We start from the raw sequence: 19,104 nt of genomic DNA on the forward strand, positions 1-19,104 counted from the left end.
AGCGCGGGAAAAATCCGACCCGACAGAAAATAGGGAAAATAGGATACAGGCTTATAGGTGCACCCACTGTGAGCAGACAAGGTGTCAGTATGCTCATCAGGAGATGTTTGAGTCATAAATGGTAAAATAAAAAGGCTATTGTTTCGTTTATTTTGGGGAAAAAGTTCCATATAGCCCCTTTAATTGATATTTAAAAATACCACAAAATTAGATAATTTATTGAGGATTTTGTGTCACAATTACGTCAGTATAGATGCTCGATTAATCTGTCAGTCACTACTGGAGGTGTGACAACATACGGCGACATGTTCCGCGACTCGGTGTCAGTCAGGTGTCATGTTAGTGTGTCGCGATAATGTCAGTGACACATGCCACTATCCACTGGCACATGCCAATAATGTCAGTGACACATGCCTCTATCCACTGGCACATGCCAATAATGTCAGTGAGTGACACATGCCACTATCCACTGGCACATGCCAATAATGTCAGTGACACATGCCTCTATCTACTGGGACATGCCAATAATGTCAGTGACACATGCCACTATCCACTGGCACATGCCTCTATCTACTGGCATATGCCACTATCCACTGGCACATCCCAATAATGTCAGTGACACATGCCACTATCCATTGGCACATGCCTCTATCTACTGGCATATGCCACTATCCACTGGCACATCCCAATAATGTCAGTGACACATGCCACTATCCATTGGCACATGCCAATAATGTCAGTGACACATGCCTCTATCCACATGCCAATAATGTCAGTGACACATGCCACTATCCATTGGCACATACCAATAGTGTCAGCTTTTCAGTCGCTCTCGCTGTCCTTTGATGTCATAAACCGATCGGTGTGTGCAGCACCGGTTCAAGTCGAACAGGCCATTGTTAATAGTGTGTGCCAGTGCCAGTCGCGTTTCCCCTGTCACTTCCGGGGCTTGATCGGGGCTTACTCGGGGCCAACGACCAGGGTTTTCTATACAAACTATTTAATGAACTGTAAGGTTAAAGTTTTTTTTAGGTCGAGCCTGGATTAACTAATGAGACACAATAGATGCAGAGGCTTTTGCTGTATGTAAAGTCAAATCTTTAGTTTGAAGTAAGTCATGTTGTGCAGTCAATTCGTTGTGGAAGCATCCTAATGCGTAGATGATGCAGTCAGCGGAGATGTGCCAAGGCAACATTTCACCTTGGCATGATTGGGTCGTGACTCGTGACCTGTCACCTGGTGGACGAGGAGGCTGGACTGGCTGAGGAATTCTGCAAAACACACACACACACACACACACACACACACACACACACACACACACACACGCTGTATGAAACGGTGCATTAATCGTACACTCATAAGCCTGTTGTGCTATGTGACATCACCCACAGGTTTTTATTGAGATGGGCAAACCGGAAGGCACAACGCATCGGGCGGAGTTAATTTAATTAACGGACGGAGAAACATTTAATTTAAAAAAGAAAGTTGTACGTTTAACTCCTGGTTTGATGCATAAATCATTCTGTACAGAGGCAATAATACAACGACTGTTGTACTTTTTGTAACGCCTGTGACTTCAGTACGAATTGATGCCCTGTTTATTGATTTATCGATTTGTTTTTTTGTTTTCGACCGAGAAGGCTCAACAGAAACCGGAACCATCGCTGCGTGTGATCGTGTGTTCACACCGGAATATTTTCAGCGTGCTCGAGTTTCCGGTGTTTCTGGACACTGGCGCTGGTTTTCTGTTGTTCATCAGAGCGTCAGTTCAGCGCTAATTCAATAAACACAAACACACTATAACATGGATATGTAAGTTTATGAAGCGCTGTCCTGCGACGAGCTCCTCAGATCATGGCGGTCCCGATGGAAAGTCAGCTGCAGAGTATTTTTGAGGATGTAGTGGTGGGTCATTTCATTCATTAAAAGATTGTTTCATATAACTGTTACTGTATGAGCAGACAATTATCTTATTAAACGAATACATAATTTTAAAAGAACTTTAAACCTTCAAATGTTTTGTTTAACGTTACACCAGAAAACTGAGGTGATAGAAGAGGCGTTTGCTGGGTGAGTAAATAATAAAGTCTGAAACTATCGCTGATCTGTAGCCAGTGAAGGGATGAGAGTCAGCTGTGTGTGTGTGTGTGTGTGTGTGTGTGCAGCATGTTCATGGACAGTGCGGAGGATGAGAGGACCAAACTCCTGAGCTGTTTAGGAGCCTTCAGACAGTACTGGATCAGCCTGCCTCAGGTCAGCTTACACTCATTCCTCTGGTTATAGTGTTAGTTCAGCTCTGTGATGTTAGTCCTGTCCCTGCCCTGGGATATTGCAGTGTCTGTTCTGAATGATTTATCGGTGTACATCTTTGTTTTAAAATCATGTGTCTTGTAATTTTGAATCAGAATAACTAGTTACGCTAGTCTTTTCTCTTGTGTCGTATATGAGTGAAACGCTTCAGGATCAAGAGCACATGTGGGCGGGGCTTGATTGTGTCTGTGGGGAATTGATTGGATAGTTGTGGTTTGCTATTGGTGAATCTTGTGTGATTGACAGGTAATAGCCCCGCCTCGTCATCAGACAAGAGACGAGATGCTGCAAGAGGAACTTATTCTGATTCAAGATTACCAGGAACATTTTTACAATGATTTAAAACAATGAAATGCACCATAAATGATTTAGAGTAAACACGGCAACATTAAATAAGTATTGTCAATTTCGATTTCATGGTGACTTTAAACTTAGATTAACAAAGATTTATGCTGTTATTAACTGTGGGAATGTGTCCATTGTATAATTTTTTTCCTATTAAGTCATTTTGCTGGCCAGTTAGAACAGATGCGGCAGAGAGATTGTGTTTAATGTGACGTGTGTGCTGTCACTGCAGGAGTCACATGATCAGTGTGTGCAGTGGATCGTCCGCTTCATTCATGGTCAGCACAGCCCCAAACGCATCGCCTTCCTCTACGACTGTCTGGCCATGGCGGTGGAGACTAGCCTCCTGCCTCCCAGGTCACAACCACAACCAGCTACACACACACACACACACACACGTGCGCAATGTGTTGTGGTTTCCATGAGCTCTGGTTACATGCATACATATATAACACAAGAGAATAGGAAGAACATAAAATAGTAAAGTAAGTTTAATTATTTTTTTCTTAAAGTAATATACATCTAGATCAGAGGACTTTTGTTCAGATGTGTACATTGTACACTGTAACTGTATAAATGGAAATATGTATTTGCATAGTAAGTATCTATTTACTGCCTAACTCTCAGGTGGCATGAACACCATAATAGTACTGAATTTTTTTTTTTTTTTTAAATCCACCGATTTTAGTACACATAGATGACAAGCTCTCTGTGTGTGTGTGAGTTTACACAGAGTGTTTGTAGTAGTAAATCCTTTATTCATTAGTTATAAACCAGAACTCAACACAAACCTGAAGTCACAGGACAGTTTACAGTTCCCATCGGGCTTGGGTCGAGTGCCAGACCTCCAGAGTTTCGGGTCATGTGACTGTGTGTCGGTGTTCCTGCAGAATGGTGTGTCAGGCTCTGATCGGCTCGGACAGTCTGGAGTGGGAGAGGACTCAACTCTGGGCTTTGACCTTCAAACTCATCCGCAAAATCATTGGAGGAGTCGACTACAAGGTGAAAAGATAAACTAAACATATCCATGAGCTGGAATCTGTTGAAAACTGAAACCTGTGATATTTTGTATTGTTCCGTTGCTTTACAGCAAACGTGCGTTTATGAATTAATAGATTGACATTCAAGTCAAGTCAATTTTAATTGTGTAGTGTTTTTCACAATACACATTATTTCAAAGCAGCTTTACAGAAAGTAATAATGTTAATCCCATTTACACTGCATGGTTCAAGTGACCCAATTCCGATTTTTTCCTCTCATGTGGCACAGATTGGATATGACCGGCGAACGTGTAAGCAGGAAAAAAGCACATGGATTCTGATTTTCTCAGATCGGTTTCAGGCCTCACTCATATGTGGAAAGAAATCGGATATGAACCGAATACGTGCATTTGCGTGTGCCATGTAAGCAGACAAATCGGATTTTCCCCAGTAAATGCGAGTCGTACGTCATTAAAAAGGGGACGTCAACTCAGGCTTTCCTGTAGCTCATACAGTAGAGTGTTGGCGCTAGCAACGCCAAGGTCATGGGTTCGATTCCCAGGGAAAGCAAGAACTGACAAAATGTAAAATGTGTACCTTGAATGCAATGTAAGTTGCTTTGGATAAAAGCGTCTGCCAAATGCGTTAATGTAATGTAAATGTGATCGACTTATCAATGGCGCGATAGAGGACGAAGGCCTCAACACAGTGGAGTTTTTCTCCGCCTTACGAGACCAATGTTTTGCTGACCTTTGAAAATAGTGCGGAAAGTAAAACACTGAATATTAGAGATGTACGGATGAGCTCCAACGTCACCCGAATGCGCAGCCAAAAGCAAATCATCCACCCGCCTCTCACCCGCACCAATAATTTTCTCTGATTTAAGTATCCGCACCCGATGGTCAAATTACTATTATTCTTATGTGTTGTAACGCGTGAGGATAAATTAATTATCATCACCTTCAACGGCGGACTCGGCGTCGGCGACGGTTGATGCGCGCATCTCTGGTATAATACACTGATAAATGAGCGCTGCTTTTAAATGAACATTTCTTTAAAACAAAATTTATTTGACAGAATTTCATTTTCTTAATGGCATAAACAGGCTTTACTTCCTTGAAACTTAAATTGGAATGGAACATGCTCATATTTTAGAGAATGTAGTTAATATTTTCGTTAATAATGATTTATCATATCCACCTGCGACCCACCCGAAATGAATCAGAATGTTATTTTTATTACTTGACATATCGTGCTGTTTTACTTAATTTTCCGGGTCAGAACGTCTACATTGGGTTGTTTCTGCAGTGTATAGTGTAAATGCAAATATCGGATACGGGTCACTTTTAAAAGATGATGTAAGCGGGTCGTCAAAAAAATCGGATATAGTCAGTAAATCGGAATTGGGCATCAAGACCTGCAGTGTTAATGCAGCCAAGATGACCTTTCATGTTGCGTGTAATACAGCTGTTTCTGAATGTAAAAAGTCTGCAAAGTGTCAAGTGGAGTTACTGTCTCCCAAAAGAAGGAAGCCACTCTGACTCTGAAGTGATTCTGAAGCAATGCTGCGTAGGTTTGTAAGTAATCTGCATAATGCCAGCCTCTGGTCTCCATTGGCTGAACGAGAACAGCATCTGCTTTGCCCCTCAAACACTGTAGTTTATCTGAGACTGGAAGAGTTTGGTTCGTGTTGTTCATGTCGAGAAGACGCCGTTTTCTGCTGCCAAATCAAATCCACTTTGATGAGATTGATACGATAAAACCGACGCCATCTTTACTGTTCATATCTGTTACGGGTCTATGAGGGAGGACTCAAATTCAGAAATTAGTGATCGGGGTTATTTGAAAGACATCAAACAAGACAGGATATTGTGAGGGAGAGGAGGTGAACAGTCCAAACAGTAGGCAGGGATGAGGCACAACGACATGCAGGCTGAGAGAGCGACCGCTGAATCCAGCCCAGGATTGATAGTAGGAGGGATAGTAGACACAGAATGCCAGCAAGAGACTTTCTTGCTGCTTGGCTGATGGTGTAAGCGGCCAGGGAAGCTCAGCTTGGAGGACAAACAAGGGAAGACAAAAGACACAGCAAGCACAGGACGAGACTAGACAAGAAGAGACTAAAGTAAGCTACAGTAGACCGTCAAACAAACAATGTAACAAACTGGCAGAACATGAGGGCAAGAGAACACGTGCATATAGGGAGCTGAGAACAAGAGGAACAGGTGAACACACTCAGACAAGGAACAGGTGAACACACTTAGACAAGGAACAGGTGAACACACTCAGGAAAACGAGGACTCAACAAGGGAGCAGAGAACATGAGGAACAGGTGACAACACTCAGACAAACAAGGACTCAACTAGACAAGAGGGCGTGGTACTGGGAAACAAGGAGGAGCACATGGCCAACACAAACAAAGACAGAGCCATATGTTAAAGCACAACACAAACATCGAGACATGAAACAGAGACAACACAGACAAAGCTGCCAGGGCAGAACCCTGTCTGATACTGATCTAGTATCACTGTGTATCAAGAGCTGAAATTCAGATATGCTACCGACTGTTTGGTTTCTGACCAATCAGAACAGACTGAGCCATCTGACCAATCAAAGTAGAGTAGACCAATCACAGCAGACTGTGCCATCTGACCAATCACAACAGACTGGGTCATCTGACCAATCAAAGTAGAGTAGACCAATCACAGCAGACTGTGCCATCTGACCAATCAGAGCAGAGTAGACCAATCACAGCAGACTGTGCCATCTGACCAATCAGAGCAGAGTAGACCAATCACAGCAGACTGTTGTTGTTTTCTTTACTAGCCTGTTTGATTTGAATCTCTCACAGGATCAGACTGTTCTTCCTCCTTTTCTGTTTAAGACATGTGTTATGTTGAAAGTTCTGTAAATTTAGTTCTGTATTTACTCACCGCTCTGATTTACTGCTGCACGTCATCCCTTACATAATGTATTATATTAATATATAATGTGTTGGAATGGAAATGTGTTGAAAGCGCATATTTATTTATTCTGATATTTTTCAATTATTAAAGTATTCAAATCAACATTATATTTATTTAAATCAAAAGCATTCATTAATTTTTTACATAGTTTTTCCTCTAAGCGTCTCCACGGGCCCCCAGCGCTGTCCTGTGGCCCCCACTTTATAATCTCACTCTGTGTGTGTGTGTGTGTGTGTGTGTGTGTGTGTGTGTGTGTGTGTGTGTGTGTGTGTGTGTGTGTGTGTGTGTGTGTGTGTGTGTGTGTGTGTGTGTGTGTGTGTGTGTGTGTGTGTGTGTGTGTGTGTGTGTGTGTTTCAGGGCGTCAGGGATCTACTGAAGGCCGTGTTGGACAAGATTCAGACCGTCCCCAGCTTCGTGAGCTCGGCTGTGGTTCAGCAGCTGCTAGCGGCACGAGAAGTACGTGTGAATCCACACAGATCATGATACTCTAGTCTAGTGTTTGCTGGTTGTGAATAATTGTCCTGTGTGAAGGTGGTGGAGTACATACTGGACCGCAACGCTTGTCTGCTGCCCGCGTACTTCGCTGTGACCGAGATCAGGAAGCTGTATCCAGAGGGCTTGCTCTCACACTGGGTAACACACGCCTGCAGACTCTTGGGACAGATTTACTAAACAGGGCATATTAACGTGAGACCGCAATCCCATAAAAGCGCAGACAAGAGTGGAAAGTACACACTGAGCTCCAGTCTAACATTTGAGAGCAGTAGCACTGGGGTAAAATTGATGATAAAGTTAATTTAATCATAAAAGTACTATTGTTTTGCATTTAATAAGTGCAATTACTAATAATACTACATGTTTGTTTATTGGAAATGTAATAGTGAAGAACTAAGCTAGAATTGATATGCAGATAAAAGTAACTTTTTAAAATATTCTACCCTTATTAAATTTATTATTCTGAACTGACCGACAGCGTCAGTGATTATAAAAGGAGCTCTCTTTACTTTCTTTCTGTGTAATTCAGTCACAATTTGAAGAAAAGTATTTGTTTTACATGAGACTTTGTGACTTCCTACTTTTCCATATATTATGCAGTGGAAATCGCTAATAATCAATCAGTGTTCCTCTGCCGCCATCTACTGGTTATAGAGCTATTTTCTTGTTTGTTTGCCATTAAGTGTTAGTTTTCCTTCATCTTTAAAAGTTTTTTTTTACAAATCATAAAAAGAACATTAAAATTGGATCATATTTTGAGCTTTAAAATCCTTGAAATGTTCTTGCAATTCTCTCTCAAAAGGTTGTGCATTATGAATAATGTAAAAACGTTTAAAAAAAAACGAGTATTTCTGCCACAATACCATGGTTACAGTTAGCGTTACGACATTAAATCCATGGTGAATGTTGGTGATTTGTGGACTGAAAAGCCGTCTTTAACGCATGCAATAAGGTTTAGCCACAAAAATAACCATGTCAATGCCTTTTATCACTAGTTTCTCACTGCGTGTATTTAGTAAATCCTGACAGTCATTTTTTAATGGCAAAAGAAGGTTTGCACTGGAGCAAGCTGTTAGTAAATCTGGCCCTGGATGTAGACCGATGGAGCTGTTGACTTGTTCTCAGTTATTCTTCACCAAATTAAAGCAATTTGTGCTTCTTTTCAGCTGTTGGGCAGCCTGATATCTGACTTTGTCGATAGTTTCAGACCGACCGCCCGTATTAACTCCATCTGTGGTAAGACGCATTCACTCGTCTTCATCTCACAGTGTCGTGTCGTTCATATCCCATAAGCCCCTGAGGCAGTCTGTCTCATGTTTAACGTGTGTGTGTGTGTGTGTGTTTTAGGGCGCTGCAGTCTCCTGCCGGTGGTCAATAACTCTGGGGCGATCTGTAACTCGTGGAAGCTGGACCCCAGCACGCTGCGGTTCCCCCTGAGGGGAATGCTGCCCTACGATAAGGTACTGCTCCTGACTCAACTCACCTGTATCTTTACAGTACAGATCGTTTAAAGCAGCCTTACAGTGATAATAGGAAAATAATGCAGCCAAGATTGTTTCGGCTGTACAGCAGTTCTAGAAGAAAGTCATTGTCCAGTTTAAGTAAGTTCAGGGTTTGGTTAATTTTCGTTGTAAAAATCAACTGAGTAACTCACTGCTGCATGTGTAGATGACAGGCCGACACATTGTCTTCATGAATCTCACATAAGAACCGACAGTTGAATCCAAATAACTCAGAAATCACAGCACAAAGATCCCGGACTGATTGATCAGTGCACATGATTTCTAAAGAAAAGGATGTTTTCATTAGGGCTGCTTGGTATAAGAAAAAAACGAAAACATTTTTTTGCGATATATGTAGTAGGGCTTGTAACGATTCCTCGATTAAAGTTGAGTACTCGATTTAAAAAAAAAAAAAAAACTCGATTGCAATTTACCCGTGTCGAGTAACAGGCATTAATAATTTTGGTAACACTTTACAATAAGGTTCATTTATTAAACATTAGTTAATGTATTAACTAACATGAACTAACAATGAGCAATACATTTGTTACAGTATTTATTAATCTTTGTTAATGTTAGTTAATATGAATAAAGCTGTTCATTGTTTGTTCATGTTAGTTCACAGTGCATTAACTCATGTTAACAAGATTTTAATAAAGTATTAGTAAATGTTGAAATGAACATTAACAAAGATGAATAAATGCTGTATAAGTGCAGTTCATTATTTGTTAATGTTAACTAATGTAGTTAACTAATGTTAACTAATGAACCTTATTGTAAAGTGTTACCATAATTTTAAAAAAACTAAGGTGTTCTAAGGCATTTATCATTTAAAAAAAATTAAGGTAGTTAACTAATGAACCATATTGTAAAGTGTATTTTCTATGTGTATTTGTTTTTTTAAGTCATTTTAAAAGCTGTTGTTATCTTGGATCTATTTTTATTTCCACAAATTTGCTATCCAATTAATTGATGGAATAATCCCTAGAATACTCGATTACTAAAATAATCGATAGCTACAGCCCTAGATATGTTATATATATATATATATATATATATATATAAAGAAAGTCATTGTCCAGTTTAAGTAAGTTCAGGGTTTGGTTAATTTTCGTTGTAAAAATCAACTGAGTAACTCACTGCTGCATGTGTAGATGACAGGCCGACACATTGTCTTCATGAATCTCACATAAGAACCGACAGTTGAATCCAAATAACTCAGAAATCACAGCACAAAGATCCCGGACTGATTGATCAGTGCACATGATTTCTAAAGAAAAGGATGTTTTCATTAGGGCTGCTTGGTATAAGAAAAAAACGAAAACATTTTTTTGCGATATATGTAGTAGGGCTTGTAACGATTCCTCGATTAAAGTTGAGTACTCGATTTAAAAAAAAATATATATATATTTTATATATATATAAAAGATAGCGATCTCGATTCAAACACCCACATGATCTTATTCCTAAATGACATTGATTTGTCTCTCTGTCTAAACACTTTTTTTGCAATATATATAGACCCCTTTTCAGTTAGTAAACATGGTGACTTTTTTTTGTGGGCGGAGCTTAGGTGGTGGCAGAACAATCCTTCTGGCCGCTTCACTAACGTTAGTTTGCAAGTTTTGTTAGCTTGTTTTTTAACAATGACTGGAGAAAATCCGATTTTATCTTAATGTGCAAGGTCACTCACTGTCCAGGACCGCGATTGTTATTTGGAAAGTTAAAATGAATTTAATTTTAACGGACGGAACCAGATTGTCTGACCCGTTCACGCTCACTCAATGGTAGGATGATCTGACAGGATTAACGTTAATGCTACCTCCGGTTGAGAAGCCTGACGTCTACACCTACCCGATAGAGAAACCGAGCGTAAAGAGAAACTGAGGGCATATAAATCTTTAGATGCCTATAACTATATAACTATGTGCTGAATGGTCACGTACAAGACTTGTGTGGTACGATCCGCAGTTCTGCCGAGCCAGCGCCAATGCCAGAAGACAACAATGTAAAGAGTGACATTACGGTGCAATTTTAATTATGTGAATATTTTCTAGAAATAAAAATTCCAGATATTCATATTAATTTTTTAACTATGTATTTGATTACCCTGTCTTACCAGGTTCTTCAAAAAGTCTAGTCACAATCAATCAAAACAACAATCATAGATGATTCACAAATAATCACAATCATTTAGAAAACATTATGCGATCAAATTTAAAATTGGAGGCTGTACTCCGTCGATTCTAGAACACAACAATACAACAAGATGACATTTAATAATAATAACAATTTAAGCTCCTTATGTATCTGAATCTGTGCTGGTTTGTATTGGCCGCCTCCAGTTTTCCCTTTGTTCTGCCTCCAGCTAGCGCCGTGACGTCGGCTCGAAATTGGTCTATTGCAATCTGAAATAATACAAGAACTACATAACTTTTTTTTTTTTGTGTGAACTAGAGCTTGCACGATTAATTATTAAAAGATGGCAATCTCGATTCAAACACCCACATGATCTTATTTCTAAATGACAGTGATTCGGCTCTCTGTCTATTAAAGCTTAGACAAGTGCGATCCCAGCGAACATTCAGATCTAATCCAGAGAGAGCAGTCGTCATGTATAGATATGAAACCGCTTCACTAACAGTCTTTTCAACATCACAGTATCATTATTTAATACTTACAGTAACTCACATTATCACAGAAGTACTGGATAAAAGTTTATAGTTCAGATATAAACACTCAGAAGGTACGAAAATTCTGGCTAGCTGCCATGACCACTGCAAAGAAGCTACTCGTTCAATGATGGAAACCTCCGCATGATCTTTCTATTAAACATTGGCTACATTCTTTAATGGAGATATTATACCTGGAGCTGTCATCTGCACGGTCCAATCATGCCAACCCTAGGACTTTGTCGATGTGGGAAAATTGGATTTCTACAGTCAAGAACTTTTTGGTTACCTAATCTGCAGCAACTATTTTGGGTGTTATCATTAATGCCATTTCATTTGTCTTTTGTGTATGAATTTTATTTTATCCCTGATTATTTAGATATTGCTCATTGTCCCGTAGTGCAATGGTTTGGGATCTGGAAGGGGTGAGGTGAAAGGGGAATTAGTAGTCGTATAAGTTTTCTTTCTTTTATTGAAAAATTATTTTGTATACTATGTCAAAAATAATAAAAACACTAAAATACAGATATAAACACTCTATTGTGATCACTCGGTAGTGATCACAATAGAGCAAATCACCTTTTGAAAGTAACGTGATGTTTCAAATAAAGATTGTACCAGTAACACATATCATATTTAAATTGAATACAAGCATAATCATTTATAAAAAAAAAAAAATGGGTTTAAGGCCATTTAGGCCATAAGGCCAGAAGGTTAACCAATAACTTCATTTGTGTGTAAAAAAAAATTGCCGCTAGGGGGCGCTAACCTCTTACAATAACAAAGGCGTAGTTTGATGACGCAAAATTTCCTGCAGAATTATGGAACTTGTCATGTAATAATGTTTATGGATGAGTGAATATATTGATGTTTTTATCATGACTGTGGTATTAAGCAGGGCGTGATTGCTAGTGAGAGACAGATATCAGCGCCACACGCGAGTCCCGCTGATATAAAGGAATAAGGACATTTCATTCTACCGAACTACCCGCAAGTGCTGTATTAATACTCGCACAGGTCAGTTTATTAGACGAATGATACTTGTGAGGTAATGCAGCGCTGTTTCACTTGCTCTACACTATCACACTAAACTGCATTTGAGTGTGGTGAAAGTTATAATTTTATTCTGTGTGTTAGTTTGTCTGTATGTGACCAGCAGTCAGCTAGATCAACATTAGAATAACATACAGATCATATTCTAACATTTCATCATGTTGAGCTATATAACATTATTAGACAGGTGAGCAAATGTACATAAAACTAATCAAAGTACATGTAAGAGCGACGTCTCTGTCGAGTCAAAGTTAGTCGCGGACGCTAGCTCTCAGCATCTCGAAAACGCCACGCTGATATTGATCCTGGTTTTAGTTCTCCTTTTGTCCCAAAGTCTGCTTGCCATGATCCATAATGTTTAAACGAAACAAGAACAGCGTGCCGTTAGACGTTACACACTACGCAGTTGGTCACGTCTGTCGCCATGGTTACTATGACAGTACAAGCGGATACCAGGGATACTGCGGATATTACGTCATTGATAGGCGACAAGTTTTCCGGGACGGCAATTATTTAAAATGGGAATTTCTCTGAAATTAAAAATCTTTGGGAACTTTTGGCATATTGTAAGTACACAACTGCAGCAAAAGTGATTTTTGGTTATTTTATTACAAAAATCTTACATATTGTAGGTTTAAAGGGTTAGTTCATCCAAAAATGAAGTTTCTGTCATTAATTCCAATAATTAATCCAATAATTAATTCCATAATTAAAGCCACTGGAGTCACATGGACTATTTTAACGATGTCTTTACTACCTTTCTGGGCCTTGAAGGTTTGCAGTGCTCGGATTTCATCAAAAATATCTTCATTTGTGTTCTAATGAACGAAGGTCTTACGGGTTTGAAACGACATGAGGGTGAGAAATGAATGACAGAAATTTTAATTTTTGGATGAACTATCCCTTTAAGGTTTTATAAGACCTGCACAAATGAAATTATTGGTAAACTTCACGTTTTGGCCGTAAACCCTTTTTTTAAATTTTTTATAAATGCTTATGCTTTCATTCATTTAAAATATGATATATGTGTAACTGATACAATCTATATTTGAAACATACATGAGGGTAAGAAATTAGTGACAGAAATTACATTTTTTGGTAAACTAACCCTTAAAATCTGAATGAATCCGCCTGCGGACACCCTGTATATGTGTGTAAATGTGGTGTGTGTCTGCGCAGGACCTGTTCGAGCCGCAGACGGGTCTGCTGAGGTATGTGCTGGAGCAGCCCTATTCCAGAGACATGGTCTGCAACATGCTGGGCCTCAACAAGCAGGTGCCGCTCTCTCTCTCTCTCTCTCTCTCTCTCTCTCTCTCTCTCTCTCTCTCTCTCTCTCTCTCTCTCTCTCTCTCTCTCTCTCTCTGTCTGTCTCTCGCAGGGCTCTCTCTCCCTCCTCTGCCTCGCATGTCCATCCCCTTCTCTGTGATGAGAGGCTGACGCAGAGGCGTGGAGAGATCAGCTGCTTGTAGTTTGAGTAGTCCCACACTCCCTCCCACAGGACCTGAACGACACAATACTCCCTGCCAAACTCTCTCTCTCTCTCTCTCTCTCTCTCTCTCTCTCTCTCTCTCTCTCTCTCTCTCTCTCTCTCTGTCTCTGTCTCTGTCTCTGTCTCTCTCTCTCCTCTGTGGTCTGGCAGGGAGTACGCCCCACCTGTCTCTCTCGTACCTGTCTCTGGGGGTGTGGTTTGGCTTGACTGACAGGGTTACTTGGAGCTGGCCTCCTAGTCACTGTATTTGTGTTTTCTTTTTTTTCTTCCTTTATTTTTTTTCTGTCCTGTCTTGCCCCGCCCATCCTCCTCCTCCTCCTCCTCCTCCTCCTCCTCCTCCTCTTCCTCCTCCAATGCTCTAGACCTTGAACATTGCTCAGGTATGTTCACAATCTTACTGTTGTATTGTGACTAACCAGACTCTGGAAGCTTCCTCATAGCCAGACCCCAAACGATTCCATCTAATTATGATTGAAGAAGAACAACCTCAAGACTATAAACGTAGGGCTTGAAATTACTGACTGCCACGAGCAATTATTAGAGCATTTGAAAGGCTGACCGAGAAATTCATCAGCTTTTCCACAACAGTCTTCTGCACTTTCAGCCAAACTGCTTTCCCTCTTTCCCAAAAGTGAAGCTTTTATTTAACAAACGAACAGTGATGCAACTGGATTCACACTTCTTACTGTTTCGATTTTTAGATCAGAGAAAGCTTTTAAGCTGTTGTAGTATGTGGGTCATTCACAGGAAACGGCGCCATTGAAGCTCAAATATTCCAGCGTTATAATATATTTTTATTTAAAGGCAGACTTAGTTTGTTCAGTAAACCACTGTTTAATAAATAAAAAGGCAGGGTTTGGTTAATTTCCCCTACTGTCCTGAAGACACGTTGAACTGTGACTTCAGAATCGAGGTACGTACCAAACCGTCATGTTTTGTGTGCCGTTACACCCATTCCCTAAACCACTACATGTGGGAAGAGCATTGCTATCACCACTAACACATGCCCATTAGGCTAGCATTCATTATTTATGAGTTATGTGAGTTTCTGAAAGTGCCTTGTTATAAATCTCACATTGTAATTAATAGCTAGCTCATGCATAATTAAAAACCCATTCAGAATGTCTTAGGGTTGAAGATCAGTGTAAACATTTCTAATAACAGCTTAACTAGTAAACGGCACATTTATTTTAAACCCTTGAGCCTATAGAGAGAAAGAGTGTATTTAATCAAAATACTGATGACGACAGAGAAACTTGAGTTTGAGTGTTGCCTCCTCAAAGAAAATCATCTTTTGAAGAGAAAAATACACTATAATCTACATAGGAAAATATCTTAATTTCTCAAAAGAAAATATAGGAAAAATTCGGTTTAAAATTCTTTCCATTTCCACTCTTCTTTTTGTGTATTGCGCCTTGTAATGACTCATATTCAGATTTAGAAACAAACAAACATTTAATACTTTTCTTTTACACTCCACTCTAAACAAGATTTTCGTCTGTTGATAAGTGTGATGATTATGTTAATTACATCAGCAGGAAGTCATGGTGCCTTTTCCTGAGACTGACCCTTAACCTCCCATCATTAGATAAGAAATGACAAAACCAAATGATGAATTTATAAACGTTAAAGCGATCGTTCACCCAAAAATGGTCATTCTGTCATCATTTACTCGCCCTCATGTCATTCAAACCTCTACGACTTTCTTCTGTGGAACATAAAAAAAGAACTTTGGGAACCAAACAGTTTTGGTGACCATTGACTTCCCATTGTTTGGAGATGAAACATTACTCTGAGACGTTTGTGTTCCACAGGAGCGTGAGTAAATGATGATGGTTTTTGGTGAACGGTCACCCTGCACTAACAGTAGTTCATGTGGAAACCCGGTGTAGGTGAGCCGTCAGGGCCAAACGCACACATCACTGTCCCTCTTTCAGGGACGATAAAGCGTACCTGAGAATGAAGACAATCTGTTAATTTCAAGCCCTGATCGGCGCATGCTGTGTGTGTGTGTGCTGTTGTCCATTGTGTGTCCTGCTGCTGTTTATCGGCTCTCTCTGGGTGTTGTGTGCTGCTCAATGCAGACGGTTCAGTCCCACACGCAGGGAAACGCCTCTCCTCGAGATGATAATTAGCATCCGTGCACCAGCTGACCTTCATCAAGTCCCCATGAAATAAAATCCAGAGATTTGTGCCTTTTAGTCTATTGCTTTTGAGCTCATCTATACGGTGATAGACTCACAGACCGTGACAAAATATGTTTTAGCAGACATGCACGTTTTAAATTTTTAAAAAAATTCTTCCTGGAAAGCAGACTAAATATATATTGAGGACATCACAGGGGTTTATGCAAATGCTTGTCCAATGAAATGCTCTTTAAAACAAGAATGTCCCTCCCCTTAACTATTAATGCCACATGATCAGGTAGGGAATTAAATGAATGCTATGTGTGAGTGTAGTTGAGTGTAAGTCAATAATGTTATCCCTTAAAACTCATCTTTGATCACCAAAATGAAATTTGTGATTTTTCCTTTGAAAAAAATGTCTTCATGCCTTAAAATATCTTGAATGTAACTCGACACCCTTGCCTCATTTAGTATACGCGGTTCTATGAATATGCAAATGAGCCCCGCCTCCACTCACTCACTCAGCTCAGAGATCCACTCGTTGACGATCACACGTTGATCCGATTGGAGATATCGGACCGATTATTAATCGATACATATTAAATAAGTGGCAAGAAGAGTGGAATATGTGCAAGAATAAAAAGTTGTAGGAAACTCATCCGGAAATTACAAACAGACTTTTTATCACTCTTAAAACTAGACTTGATCGAGCAGTCTACACCAGATTTCGTATGGGTCACACAAGTTTGACCCATGCTTTTTTGCTTAAAGGTGAAGACCCAACTTTATGCATGTTGTGTAAGATTCCCTTATCTGTCAAACATATTTTATTGGATTGTCCTGGACTTAATACAAGCAGAATGCTCTTTTATGAAGTTACTTTCAACAACCAGATGCATTTACACTTGTCCAGTTTCGTCTGTAATGTGGCCCAGACCTCCTCCTGAAGTGGTTTGAGCGATCAATTCAAATCCGTTTCGTAGGGCATTTACACCTGGTCTCTTCACGATCGGATAGCTATCCCAACACAGAAAACGCATGAAGTGGCCAGGTGTAAACAGCCCCTGATACTAAATGCTATACTATACTAAATCAGGCAAGGGTGTAGAGTTACATTCAAGCTATTTTATTTTTAAGGCATGAAGACATTTTATTCAAGGAAAACATCATTTTGGTGATCAAAGAGAGAGTTTTAAGGGATACAATTATTGACTACAGGGACAAAGTGAGTGGATCCTGCCTTCCTGTTTCAATAGTAAATACAGTGGAGACAACTCTTCCATTTCATGGGGTCTTTAAACATGGCAAACAAACAGCATCAGTAAAGCATTGACGGATGAGCAGACACACCCAGCGCCGCTGATAGATCAGTCCCTGCATGCCTCTTACAGGGAAGCCGCAGTGCATTATGGGAACAGAGGGATCAGATCATCCCTAACATGTTCCTGGTGCACTTCTGTCCCGCCAGCACCAGGGGGCGTCACTGTCCTGCAGATGCACTGCAGCTTCCCTCGCGATCAGGGCTTCTGTGAGCATCTTCACGCCATGCTTTCAGTGGTGTGTGTGTGTGTGTTTGCTGTGAAGCGTGTCCCATTTGTGTTTGTCCATCTCCTGTGACTGTCGTGAGGCCGTGTTGAATATGCTCTGTGTGTTCAGTCAATACAGCAGCTCATGTTTATCATGTGCAGATGGTCTGTAACTGTCCCTGGGTTGGGGAATAGCTGCTTATTTAGTTTAGCTCATTTGCTTAAGACAAATTTGGTCAGATATTAGGAATAAAAGCACAGATTAGAAGGCGTACACACTGAAAAAGGGAGTGCAAAACCCCAGAGATTCAAAGTTTTCACGTCACACCCTTATTTTCCCTCCTGGAGAGCAAAACAATTGACCACCAGTCATTTTTACCAAGTATTAATGTAATAAGACAGTGTTATTAAAAGATCCAATTCAGTACACACCTTATGAATGATGCACACTGTATATAGGCGAGCAAATGAACCCTGAATATAAACACAACACACATCTGCTTGCCTGTATATAGTGTGCATCATCAAGGTGTACACTGAATTTGATCTTCGGATATCACTTCTAATATCACTTTAAGTGTTTTTCACATTAAGCGCTTTAGAGCGTCCTGCTGTTTTTAGTGATTGAAACACTGCAGCATGTGCTGTATGTGGGGTGGTGATGGCGCAATGGATAAGACACATGCCTATGGTGTGAGAGACCCGGGTTCGAATCCACTGTGAGACACCAATGTGTCCCTGAGCAAGACACTTAACCCCTAGTTGCTCCAGAGGCGTGCGACCTCTGACATATATAGCAATTGTAAGTCGCTTTGGATAAAAGCGTCAGCTAAAAAATGAATAAAAAAAAAAAAAAAAAATGTGGATCACAAGTGCACAAAATGCAGTTTGTTCACATATTTTTGTTTTTGTTCTTTTGAGATGGAAAATTGACAGTCCTGTGTTGCAGTTTAATGGATGTTTTGCCCTCCAGTCGCGTGACTGAAAACTTTGAGTGGACAGAGTGACTCCAACCCTGCTTACAGCCATGAGAAATCAGCGTTTCATCGATCTACTTCAGTAAACCAGTTTGATCATGAGAAATCAGCATTTCATCGATCTACTCTAGTAAACCAGTTTGATCATGAGAAATCAGCGTTTCATCAATCTACTCTAGTAAACCAGTTTGATCATGAGAAATCAGCGTTTCGTCGATCTACTCTAGTAAACCAGTAAATCAATTCTTTGCAGTATTTAAGTAATTTTCATCCCTTAACATAACATGGCACCACAATTTGTTCCAGATGCGTATTAAATAGTATTAAATATAATAGTATATTTAAGAGATTTTTTTTAAAGCCAACTAAACAACATCATTTCTTTCATGTTGCCTTCACATGTATGGTTGCTCTGCACTCTGCTGCACGCCGGTTTATTATTTTGGTGTCATCTTAATGATGTGTGTCCTAAATAACATGTGCAAAACAAACTGTGGTTGTAAGATAGACCCTTCTGGTTTTTATGACACAATCTAAAGTCAGTCTTGAGAAATCCAAAAATTTGACCACTTTAGGTCATTTTAGCTTTAAAGAATGTTCACTTCAGAATAAAAAATTACTGATGATTTATTCAGCCCCCCCCCCCCCCACGTAATTCAT

The 19,104-nt window shown here is 40.0% G+C and overlaps 1 protein-coding gene across 2 annotated transcripts in view; it reads left to right on the forward strand.

The window, feature by feature from the left end:
• Window positions 1–1,302: 1,302 nt before the first annotated feature.
• The window catches only part of med23 (mediator complex subunit 23), a 66,219-nt gene continuing 48,417 nt past the window's right edge, over window positions 1,303–19,104 (forward strand). The window contains exons 1-11 of one of the 2 annotated variants that reach the window (XM_079638945.1): window positions 1,709–1,908; window positions 2,042–2,073; window positions 2,169–2,256; window positions 2,891–3,015; window positions 3,549–3,660; window positions 6,962–7,060; window positions 7,136–7,237; window positions 8,266–8,335; window positions 8,447–8,559; window positions 13,506–13,601; window positions 14,178–14,195. In XM_079638945.1, the coding sequence (XP_079495071.1) occupies window positions 1,858–1,908; window positions 2,042–2,073; window positions 2,169–2,256; window positions 2,891–3,015; window positions 3,549–3,660; window positions 6,962–7,060; window positions 7,136–7,237; window positions 8,266–8,335; window positions 8,447–8,559; window positions 13,506–13,601; window positions 14,178–14,195 (906 nt within the window). In that variant the 5' untranslated portion in view covers window positions 1,709–1,857. Of the gene's footprint in view, window positions 1,909–2,041; window positions 2,074–2,168; window positions 2,257–2,890; window positions 3,016–3,548; window positions 3,661–6,961; window positions 7,061–7,135; window positions 7,238–8,265; window positions 8,336–8,446; window positions 8,560–13,505; window positions 13,602–14,177; window positions 14,196–19,104 lie in introns of both variants that reach the window. The other variant, XM_079638946.1, reaches the window with a different exon arrangement.

Source organism: Phoxinus phoxinus (genome assembly GCF_949152265.1).
Source record: "Phoxinus phoxinus genome assembly, chromosome: 16".
NCBI classification, from domain to species: domain Eukaryota; kingdom Metazoa; phylum Chordata; class Actinopteri; order Cypriniformes; family Leuciscidae; genus Phoxinus; species Phoxinus phoxinus.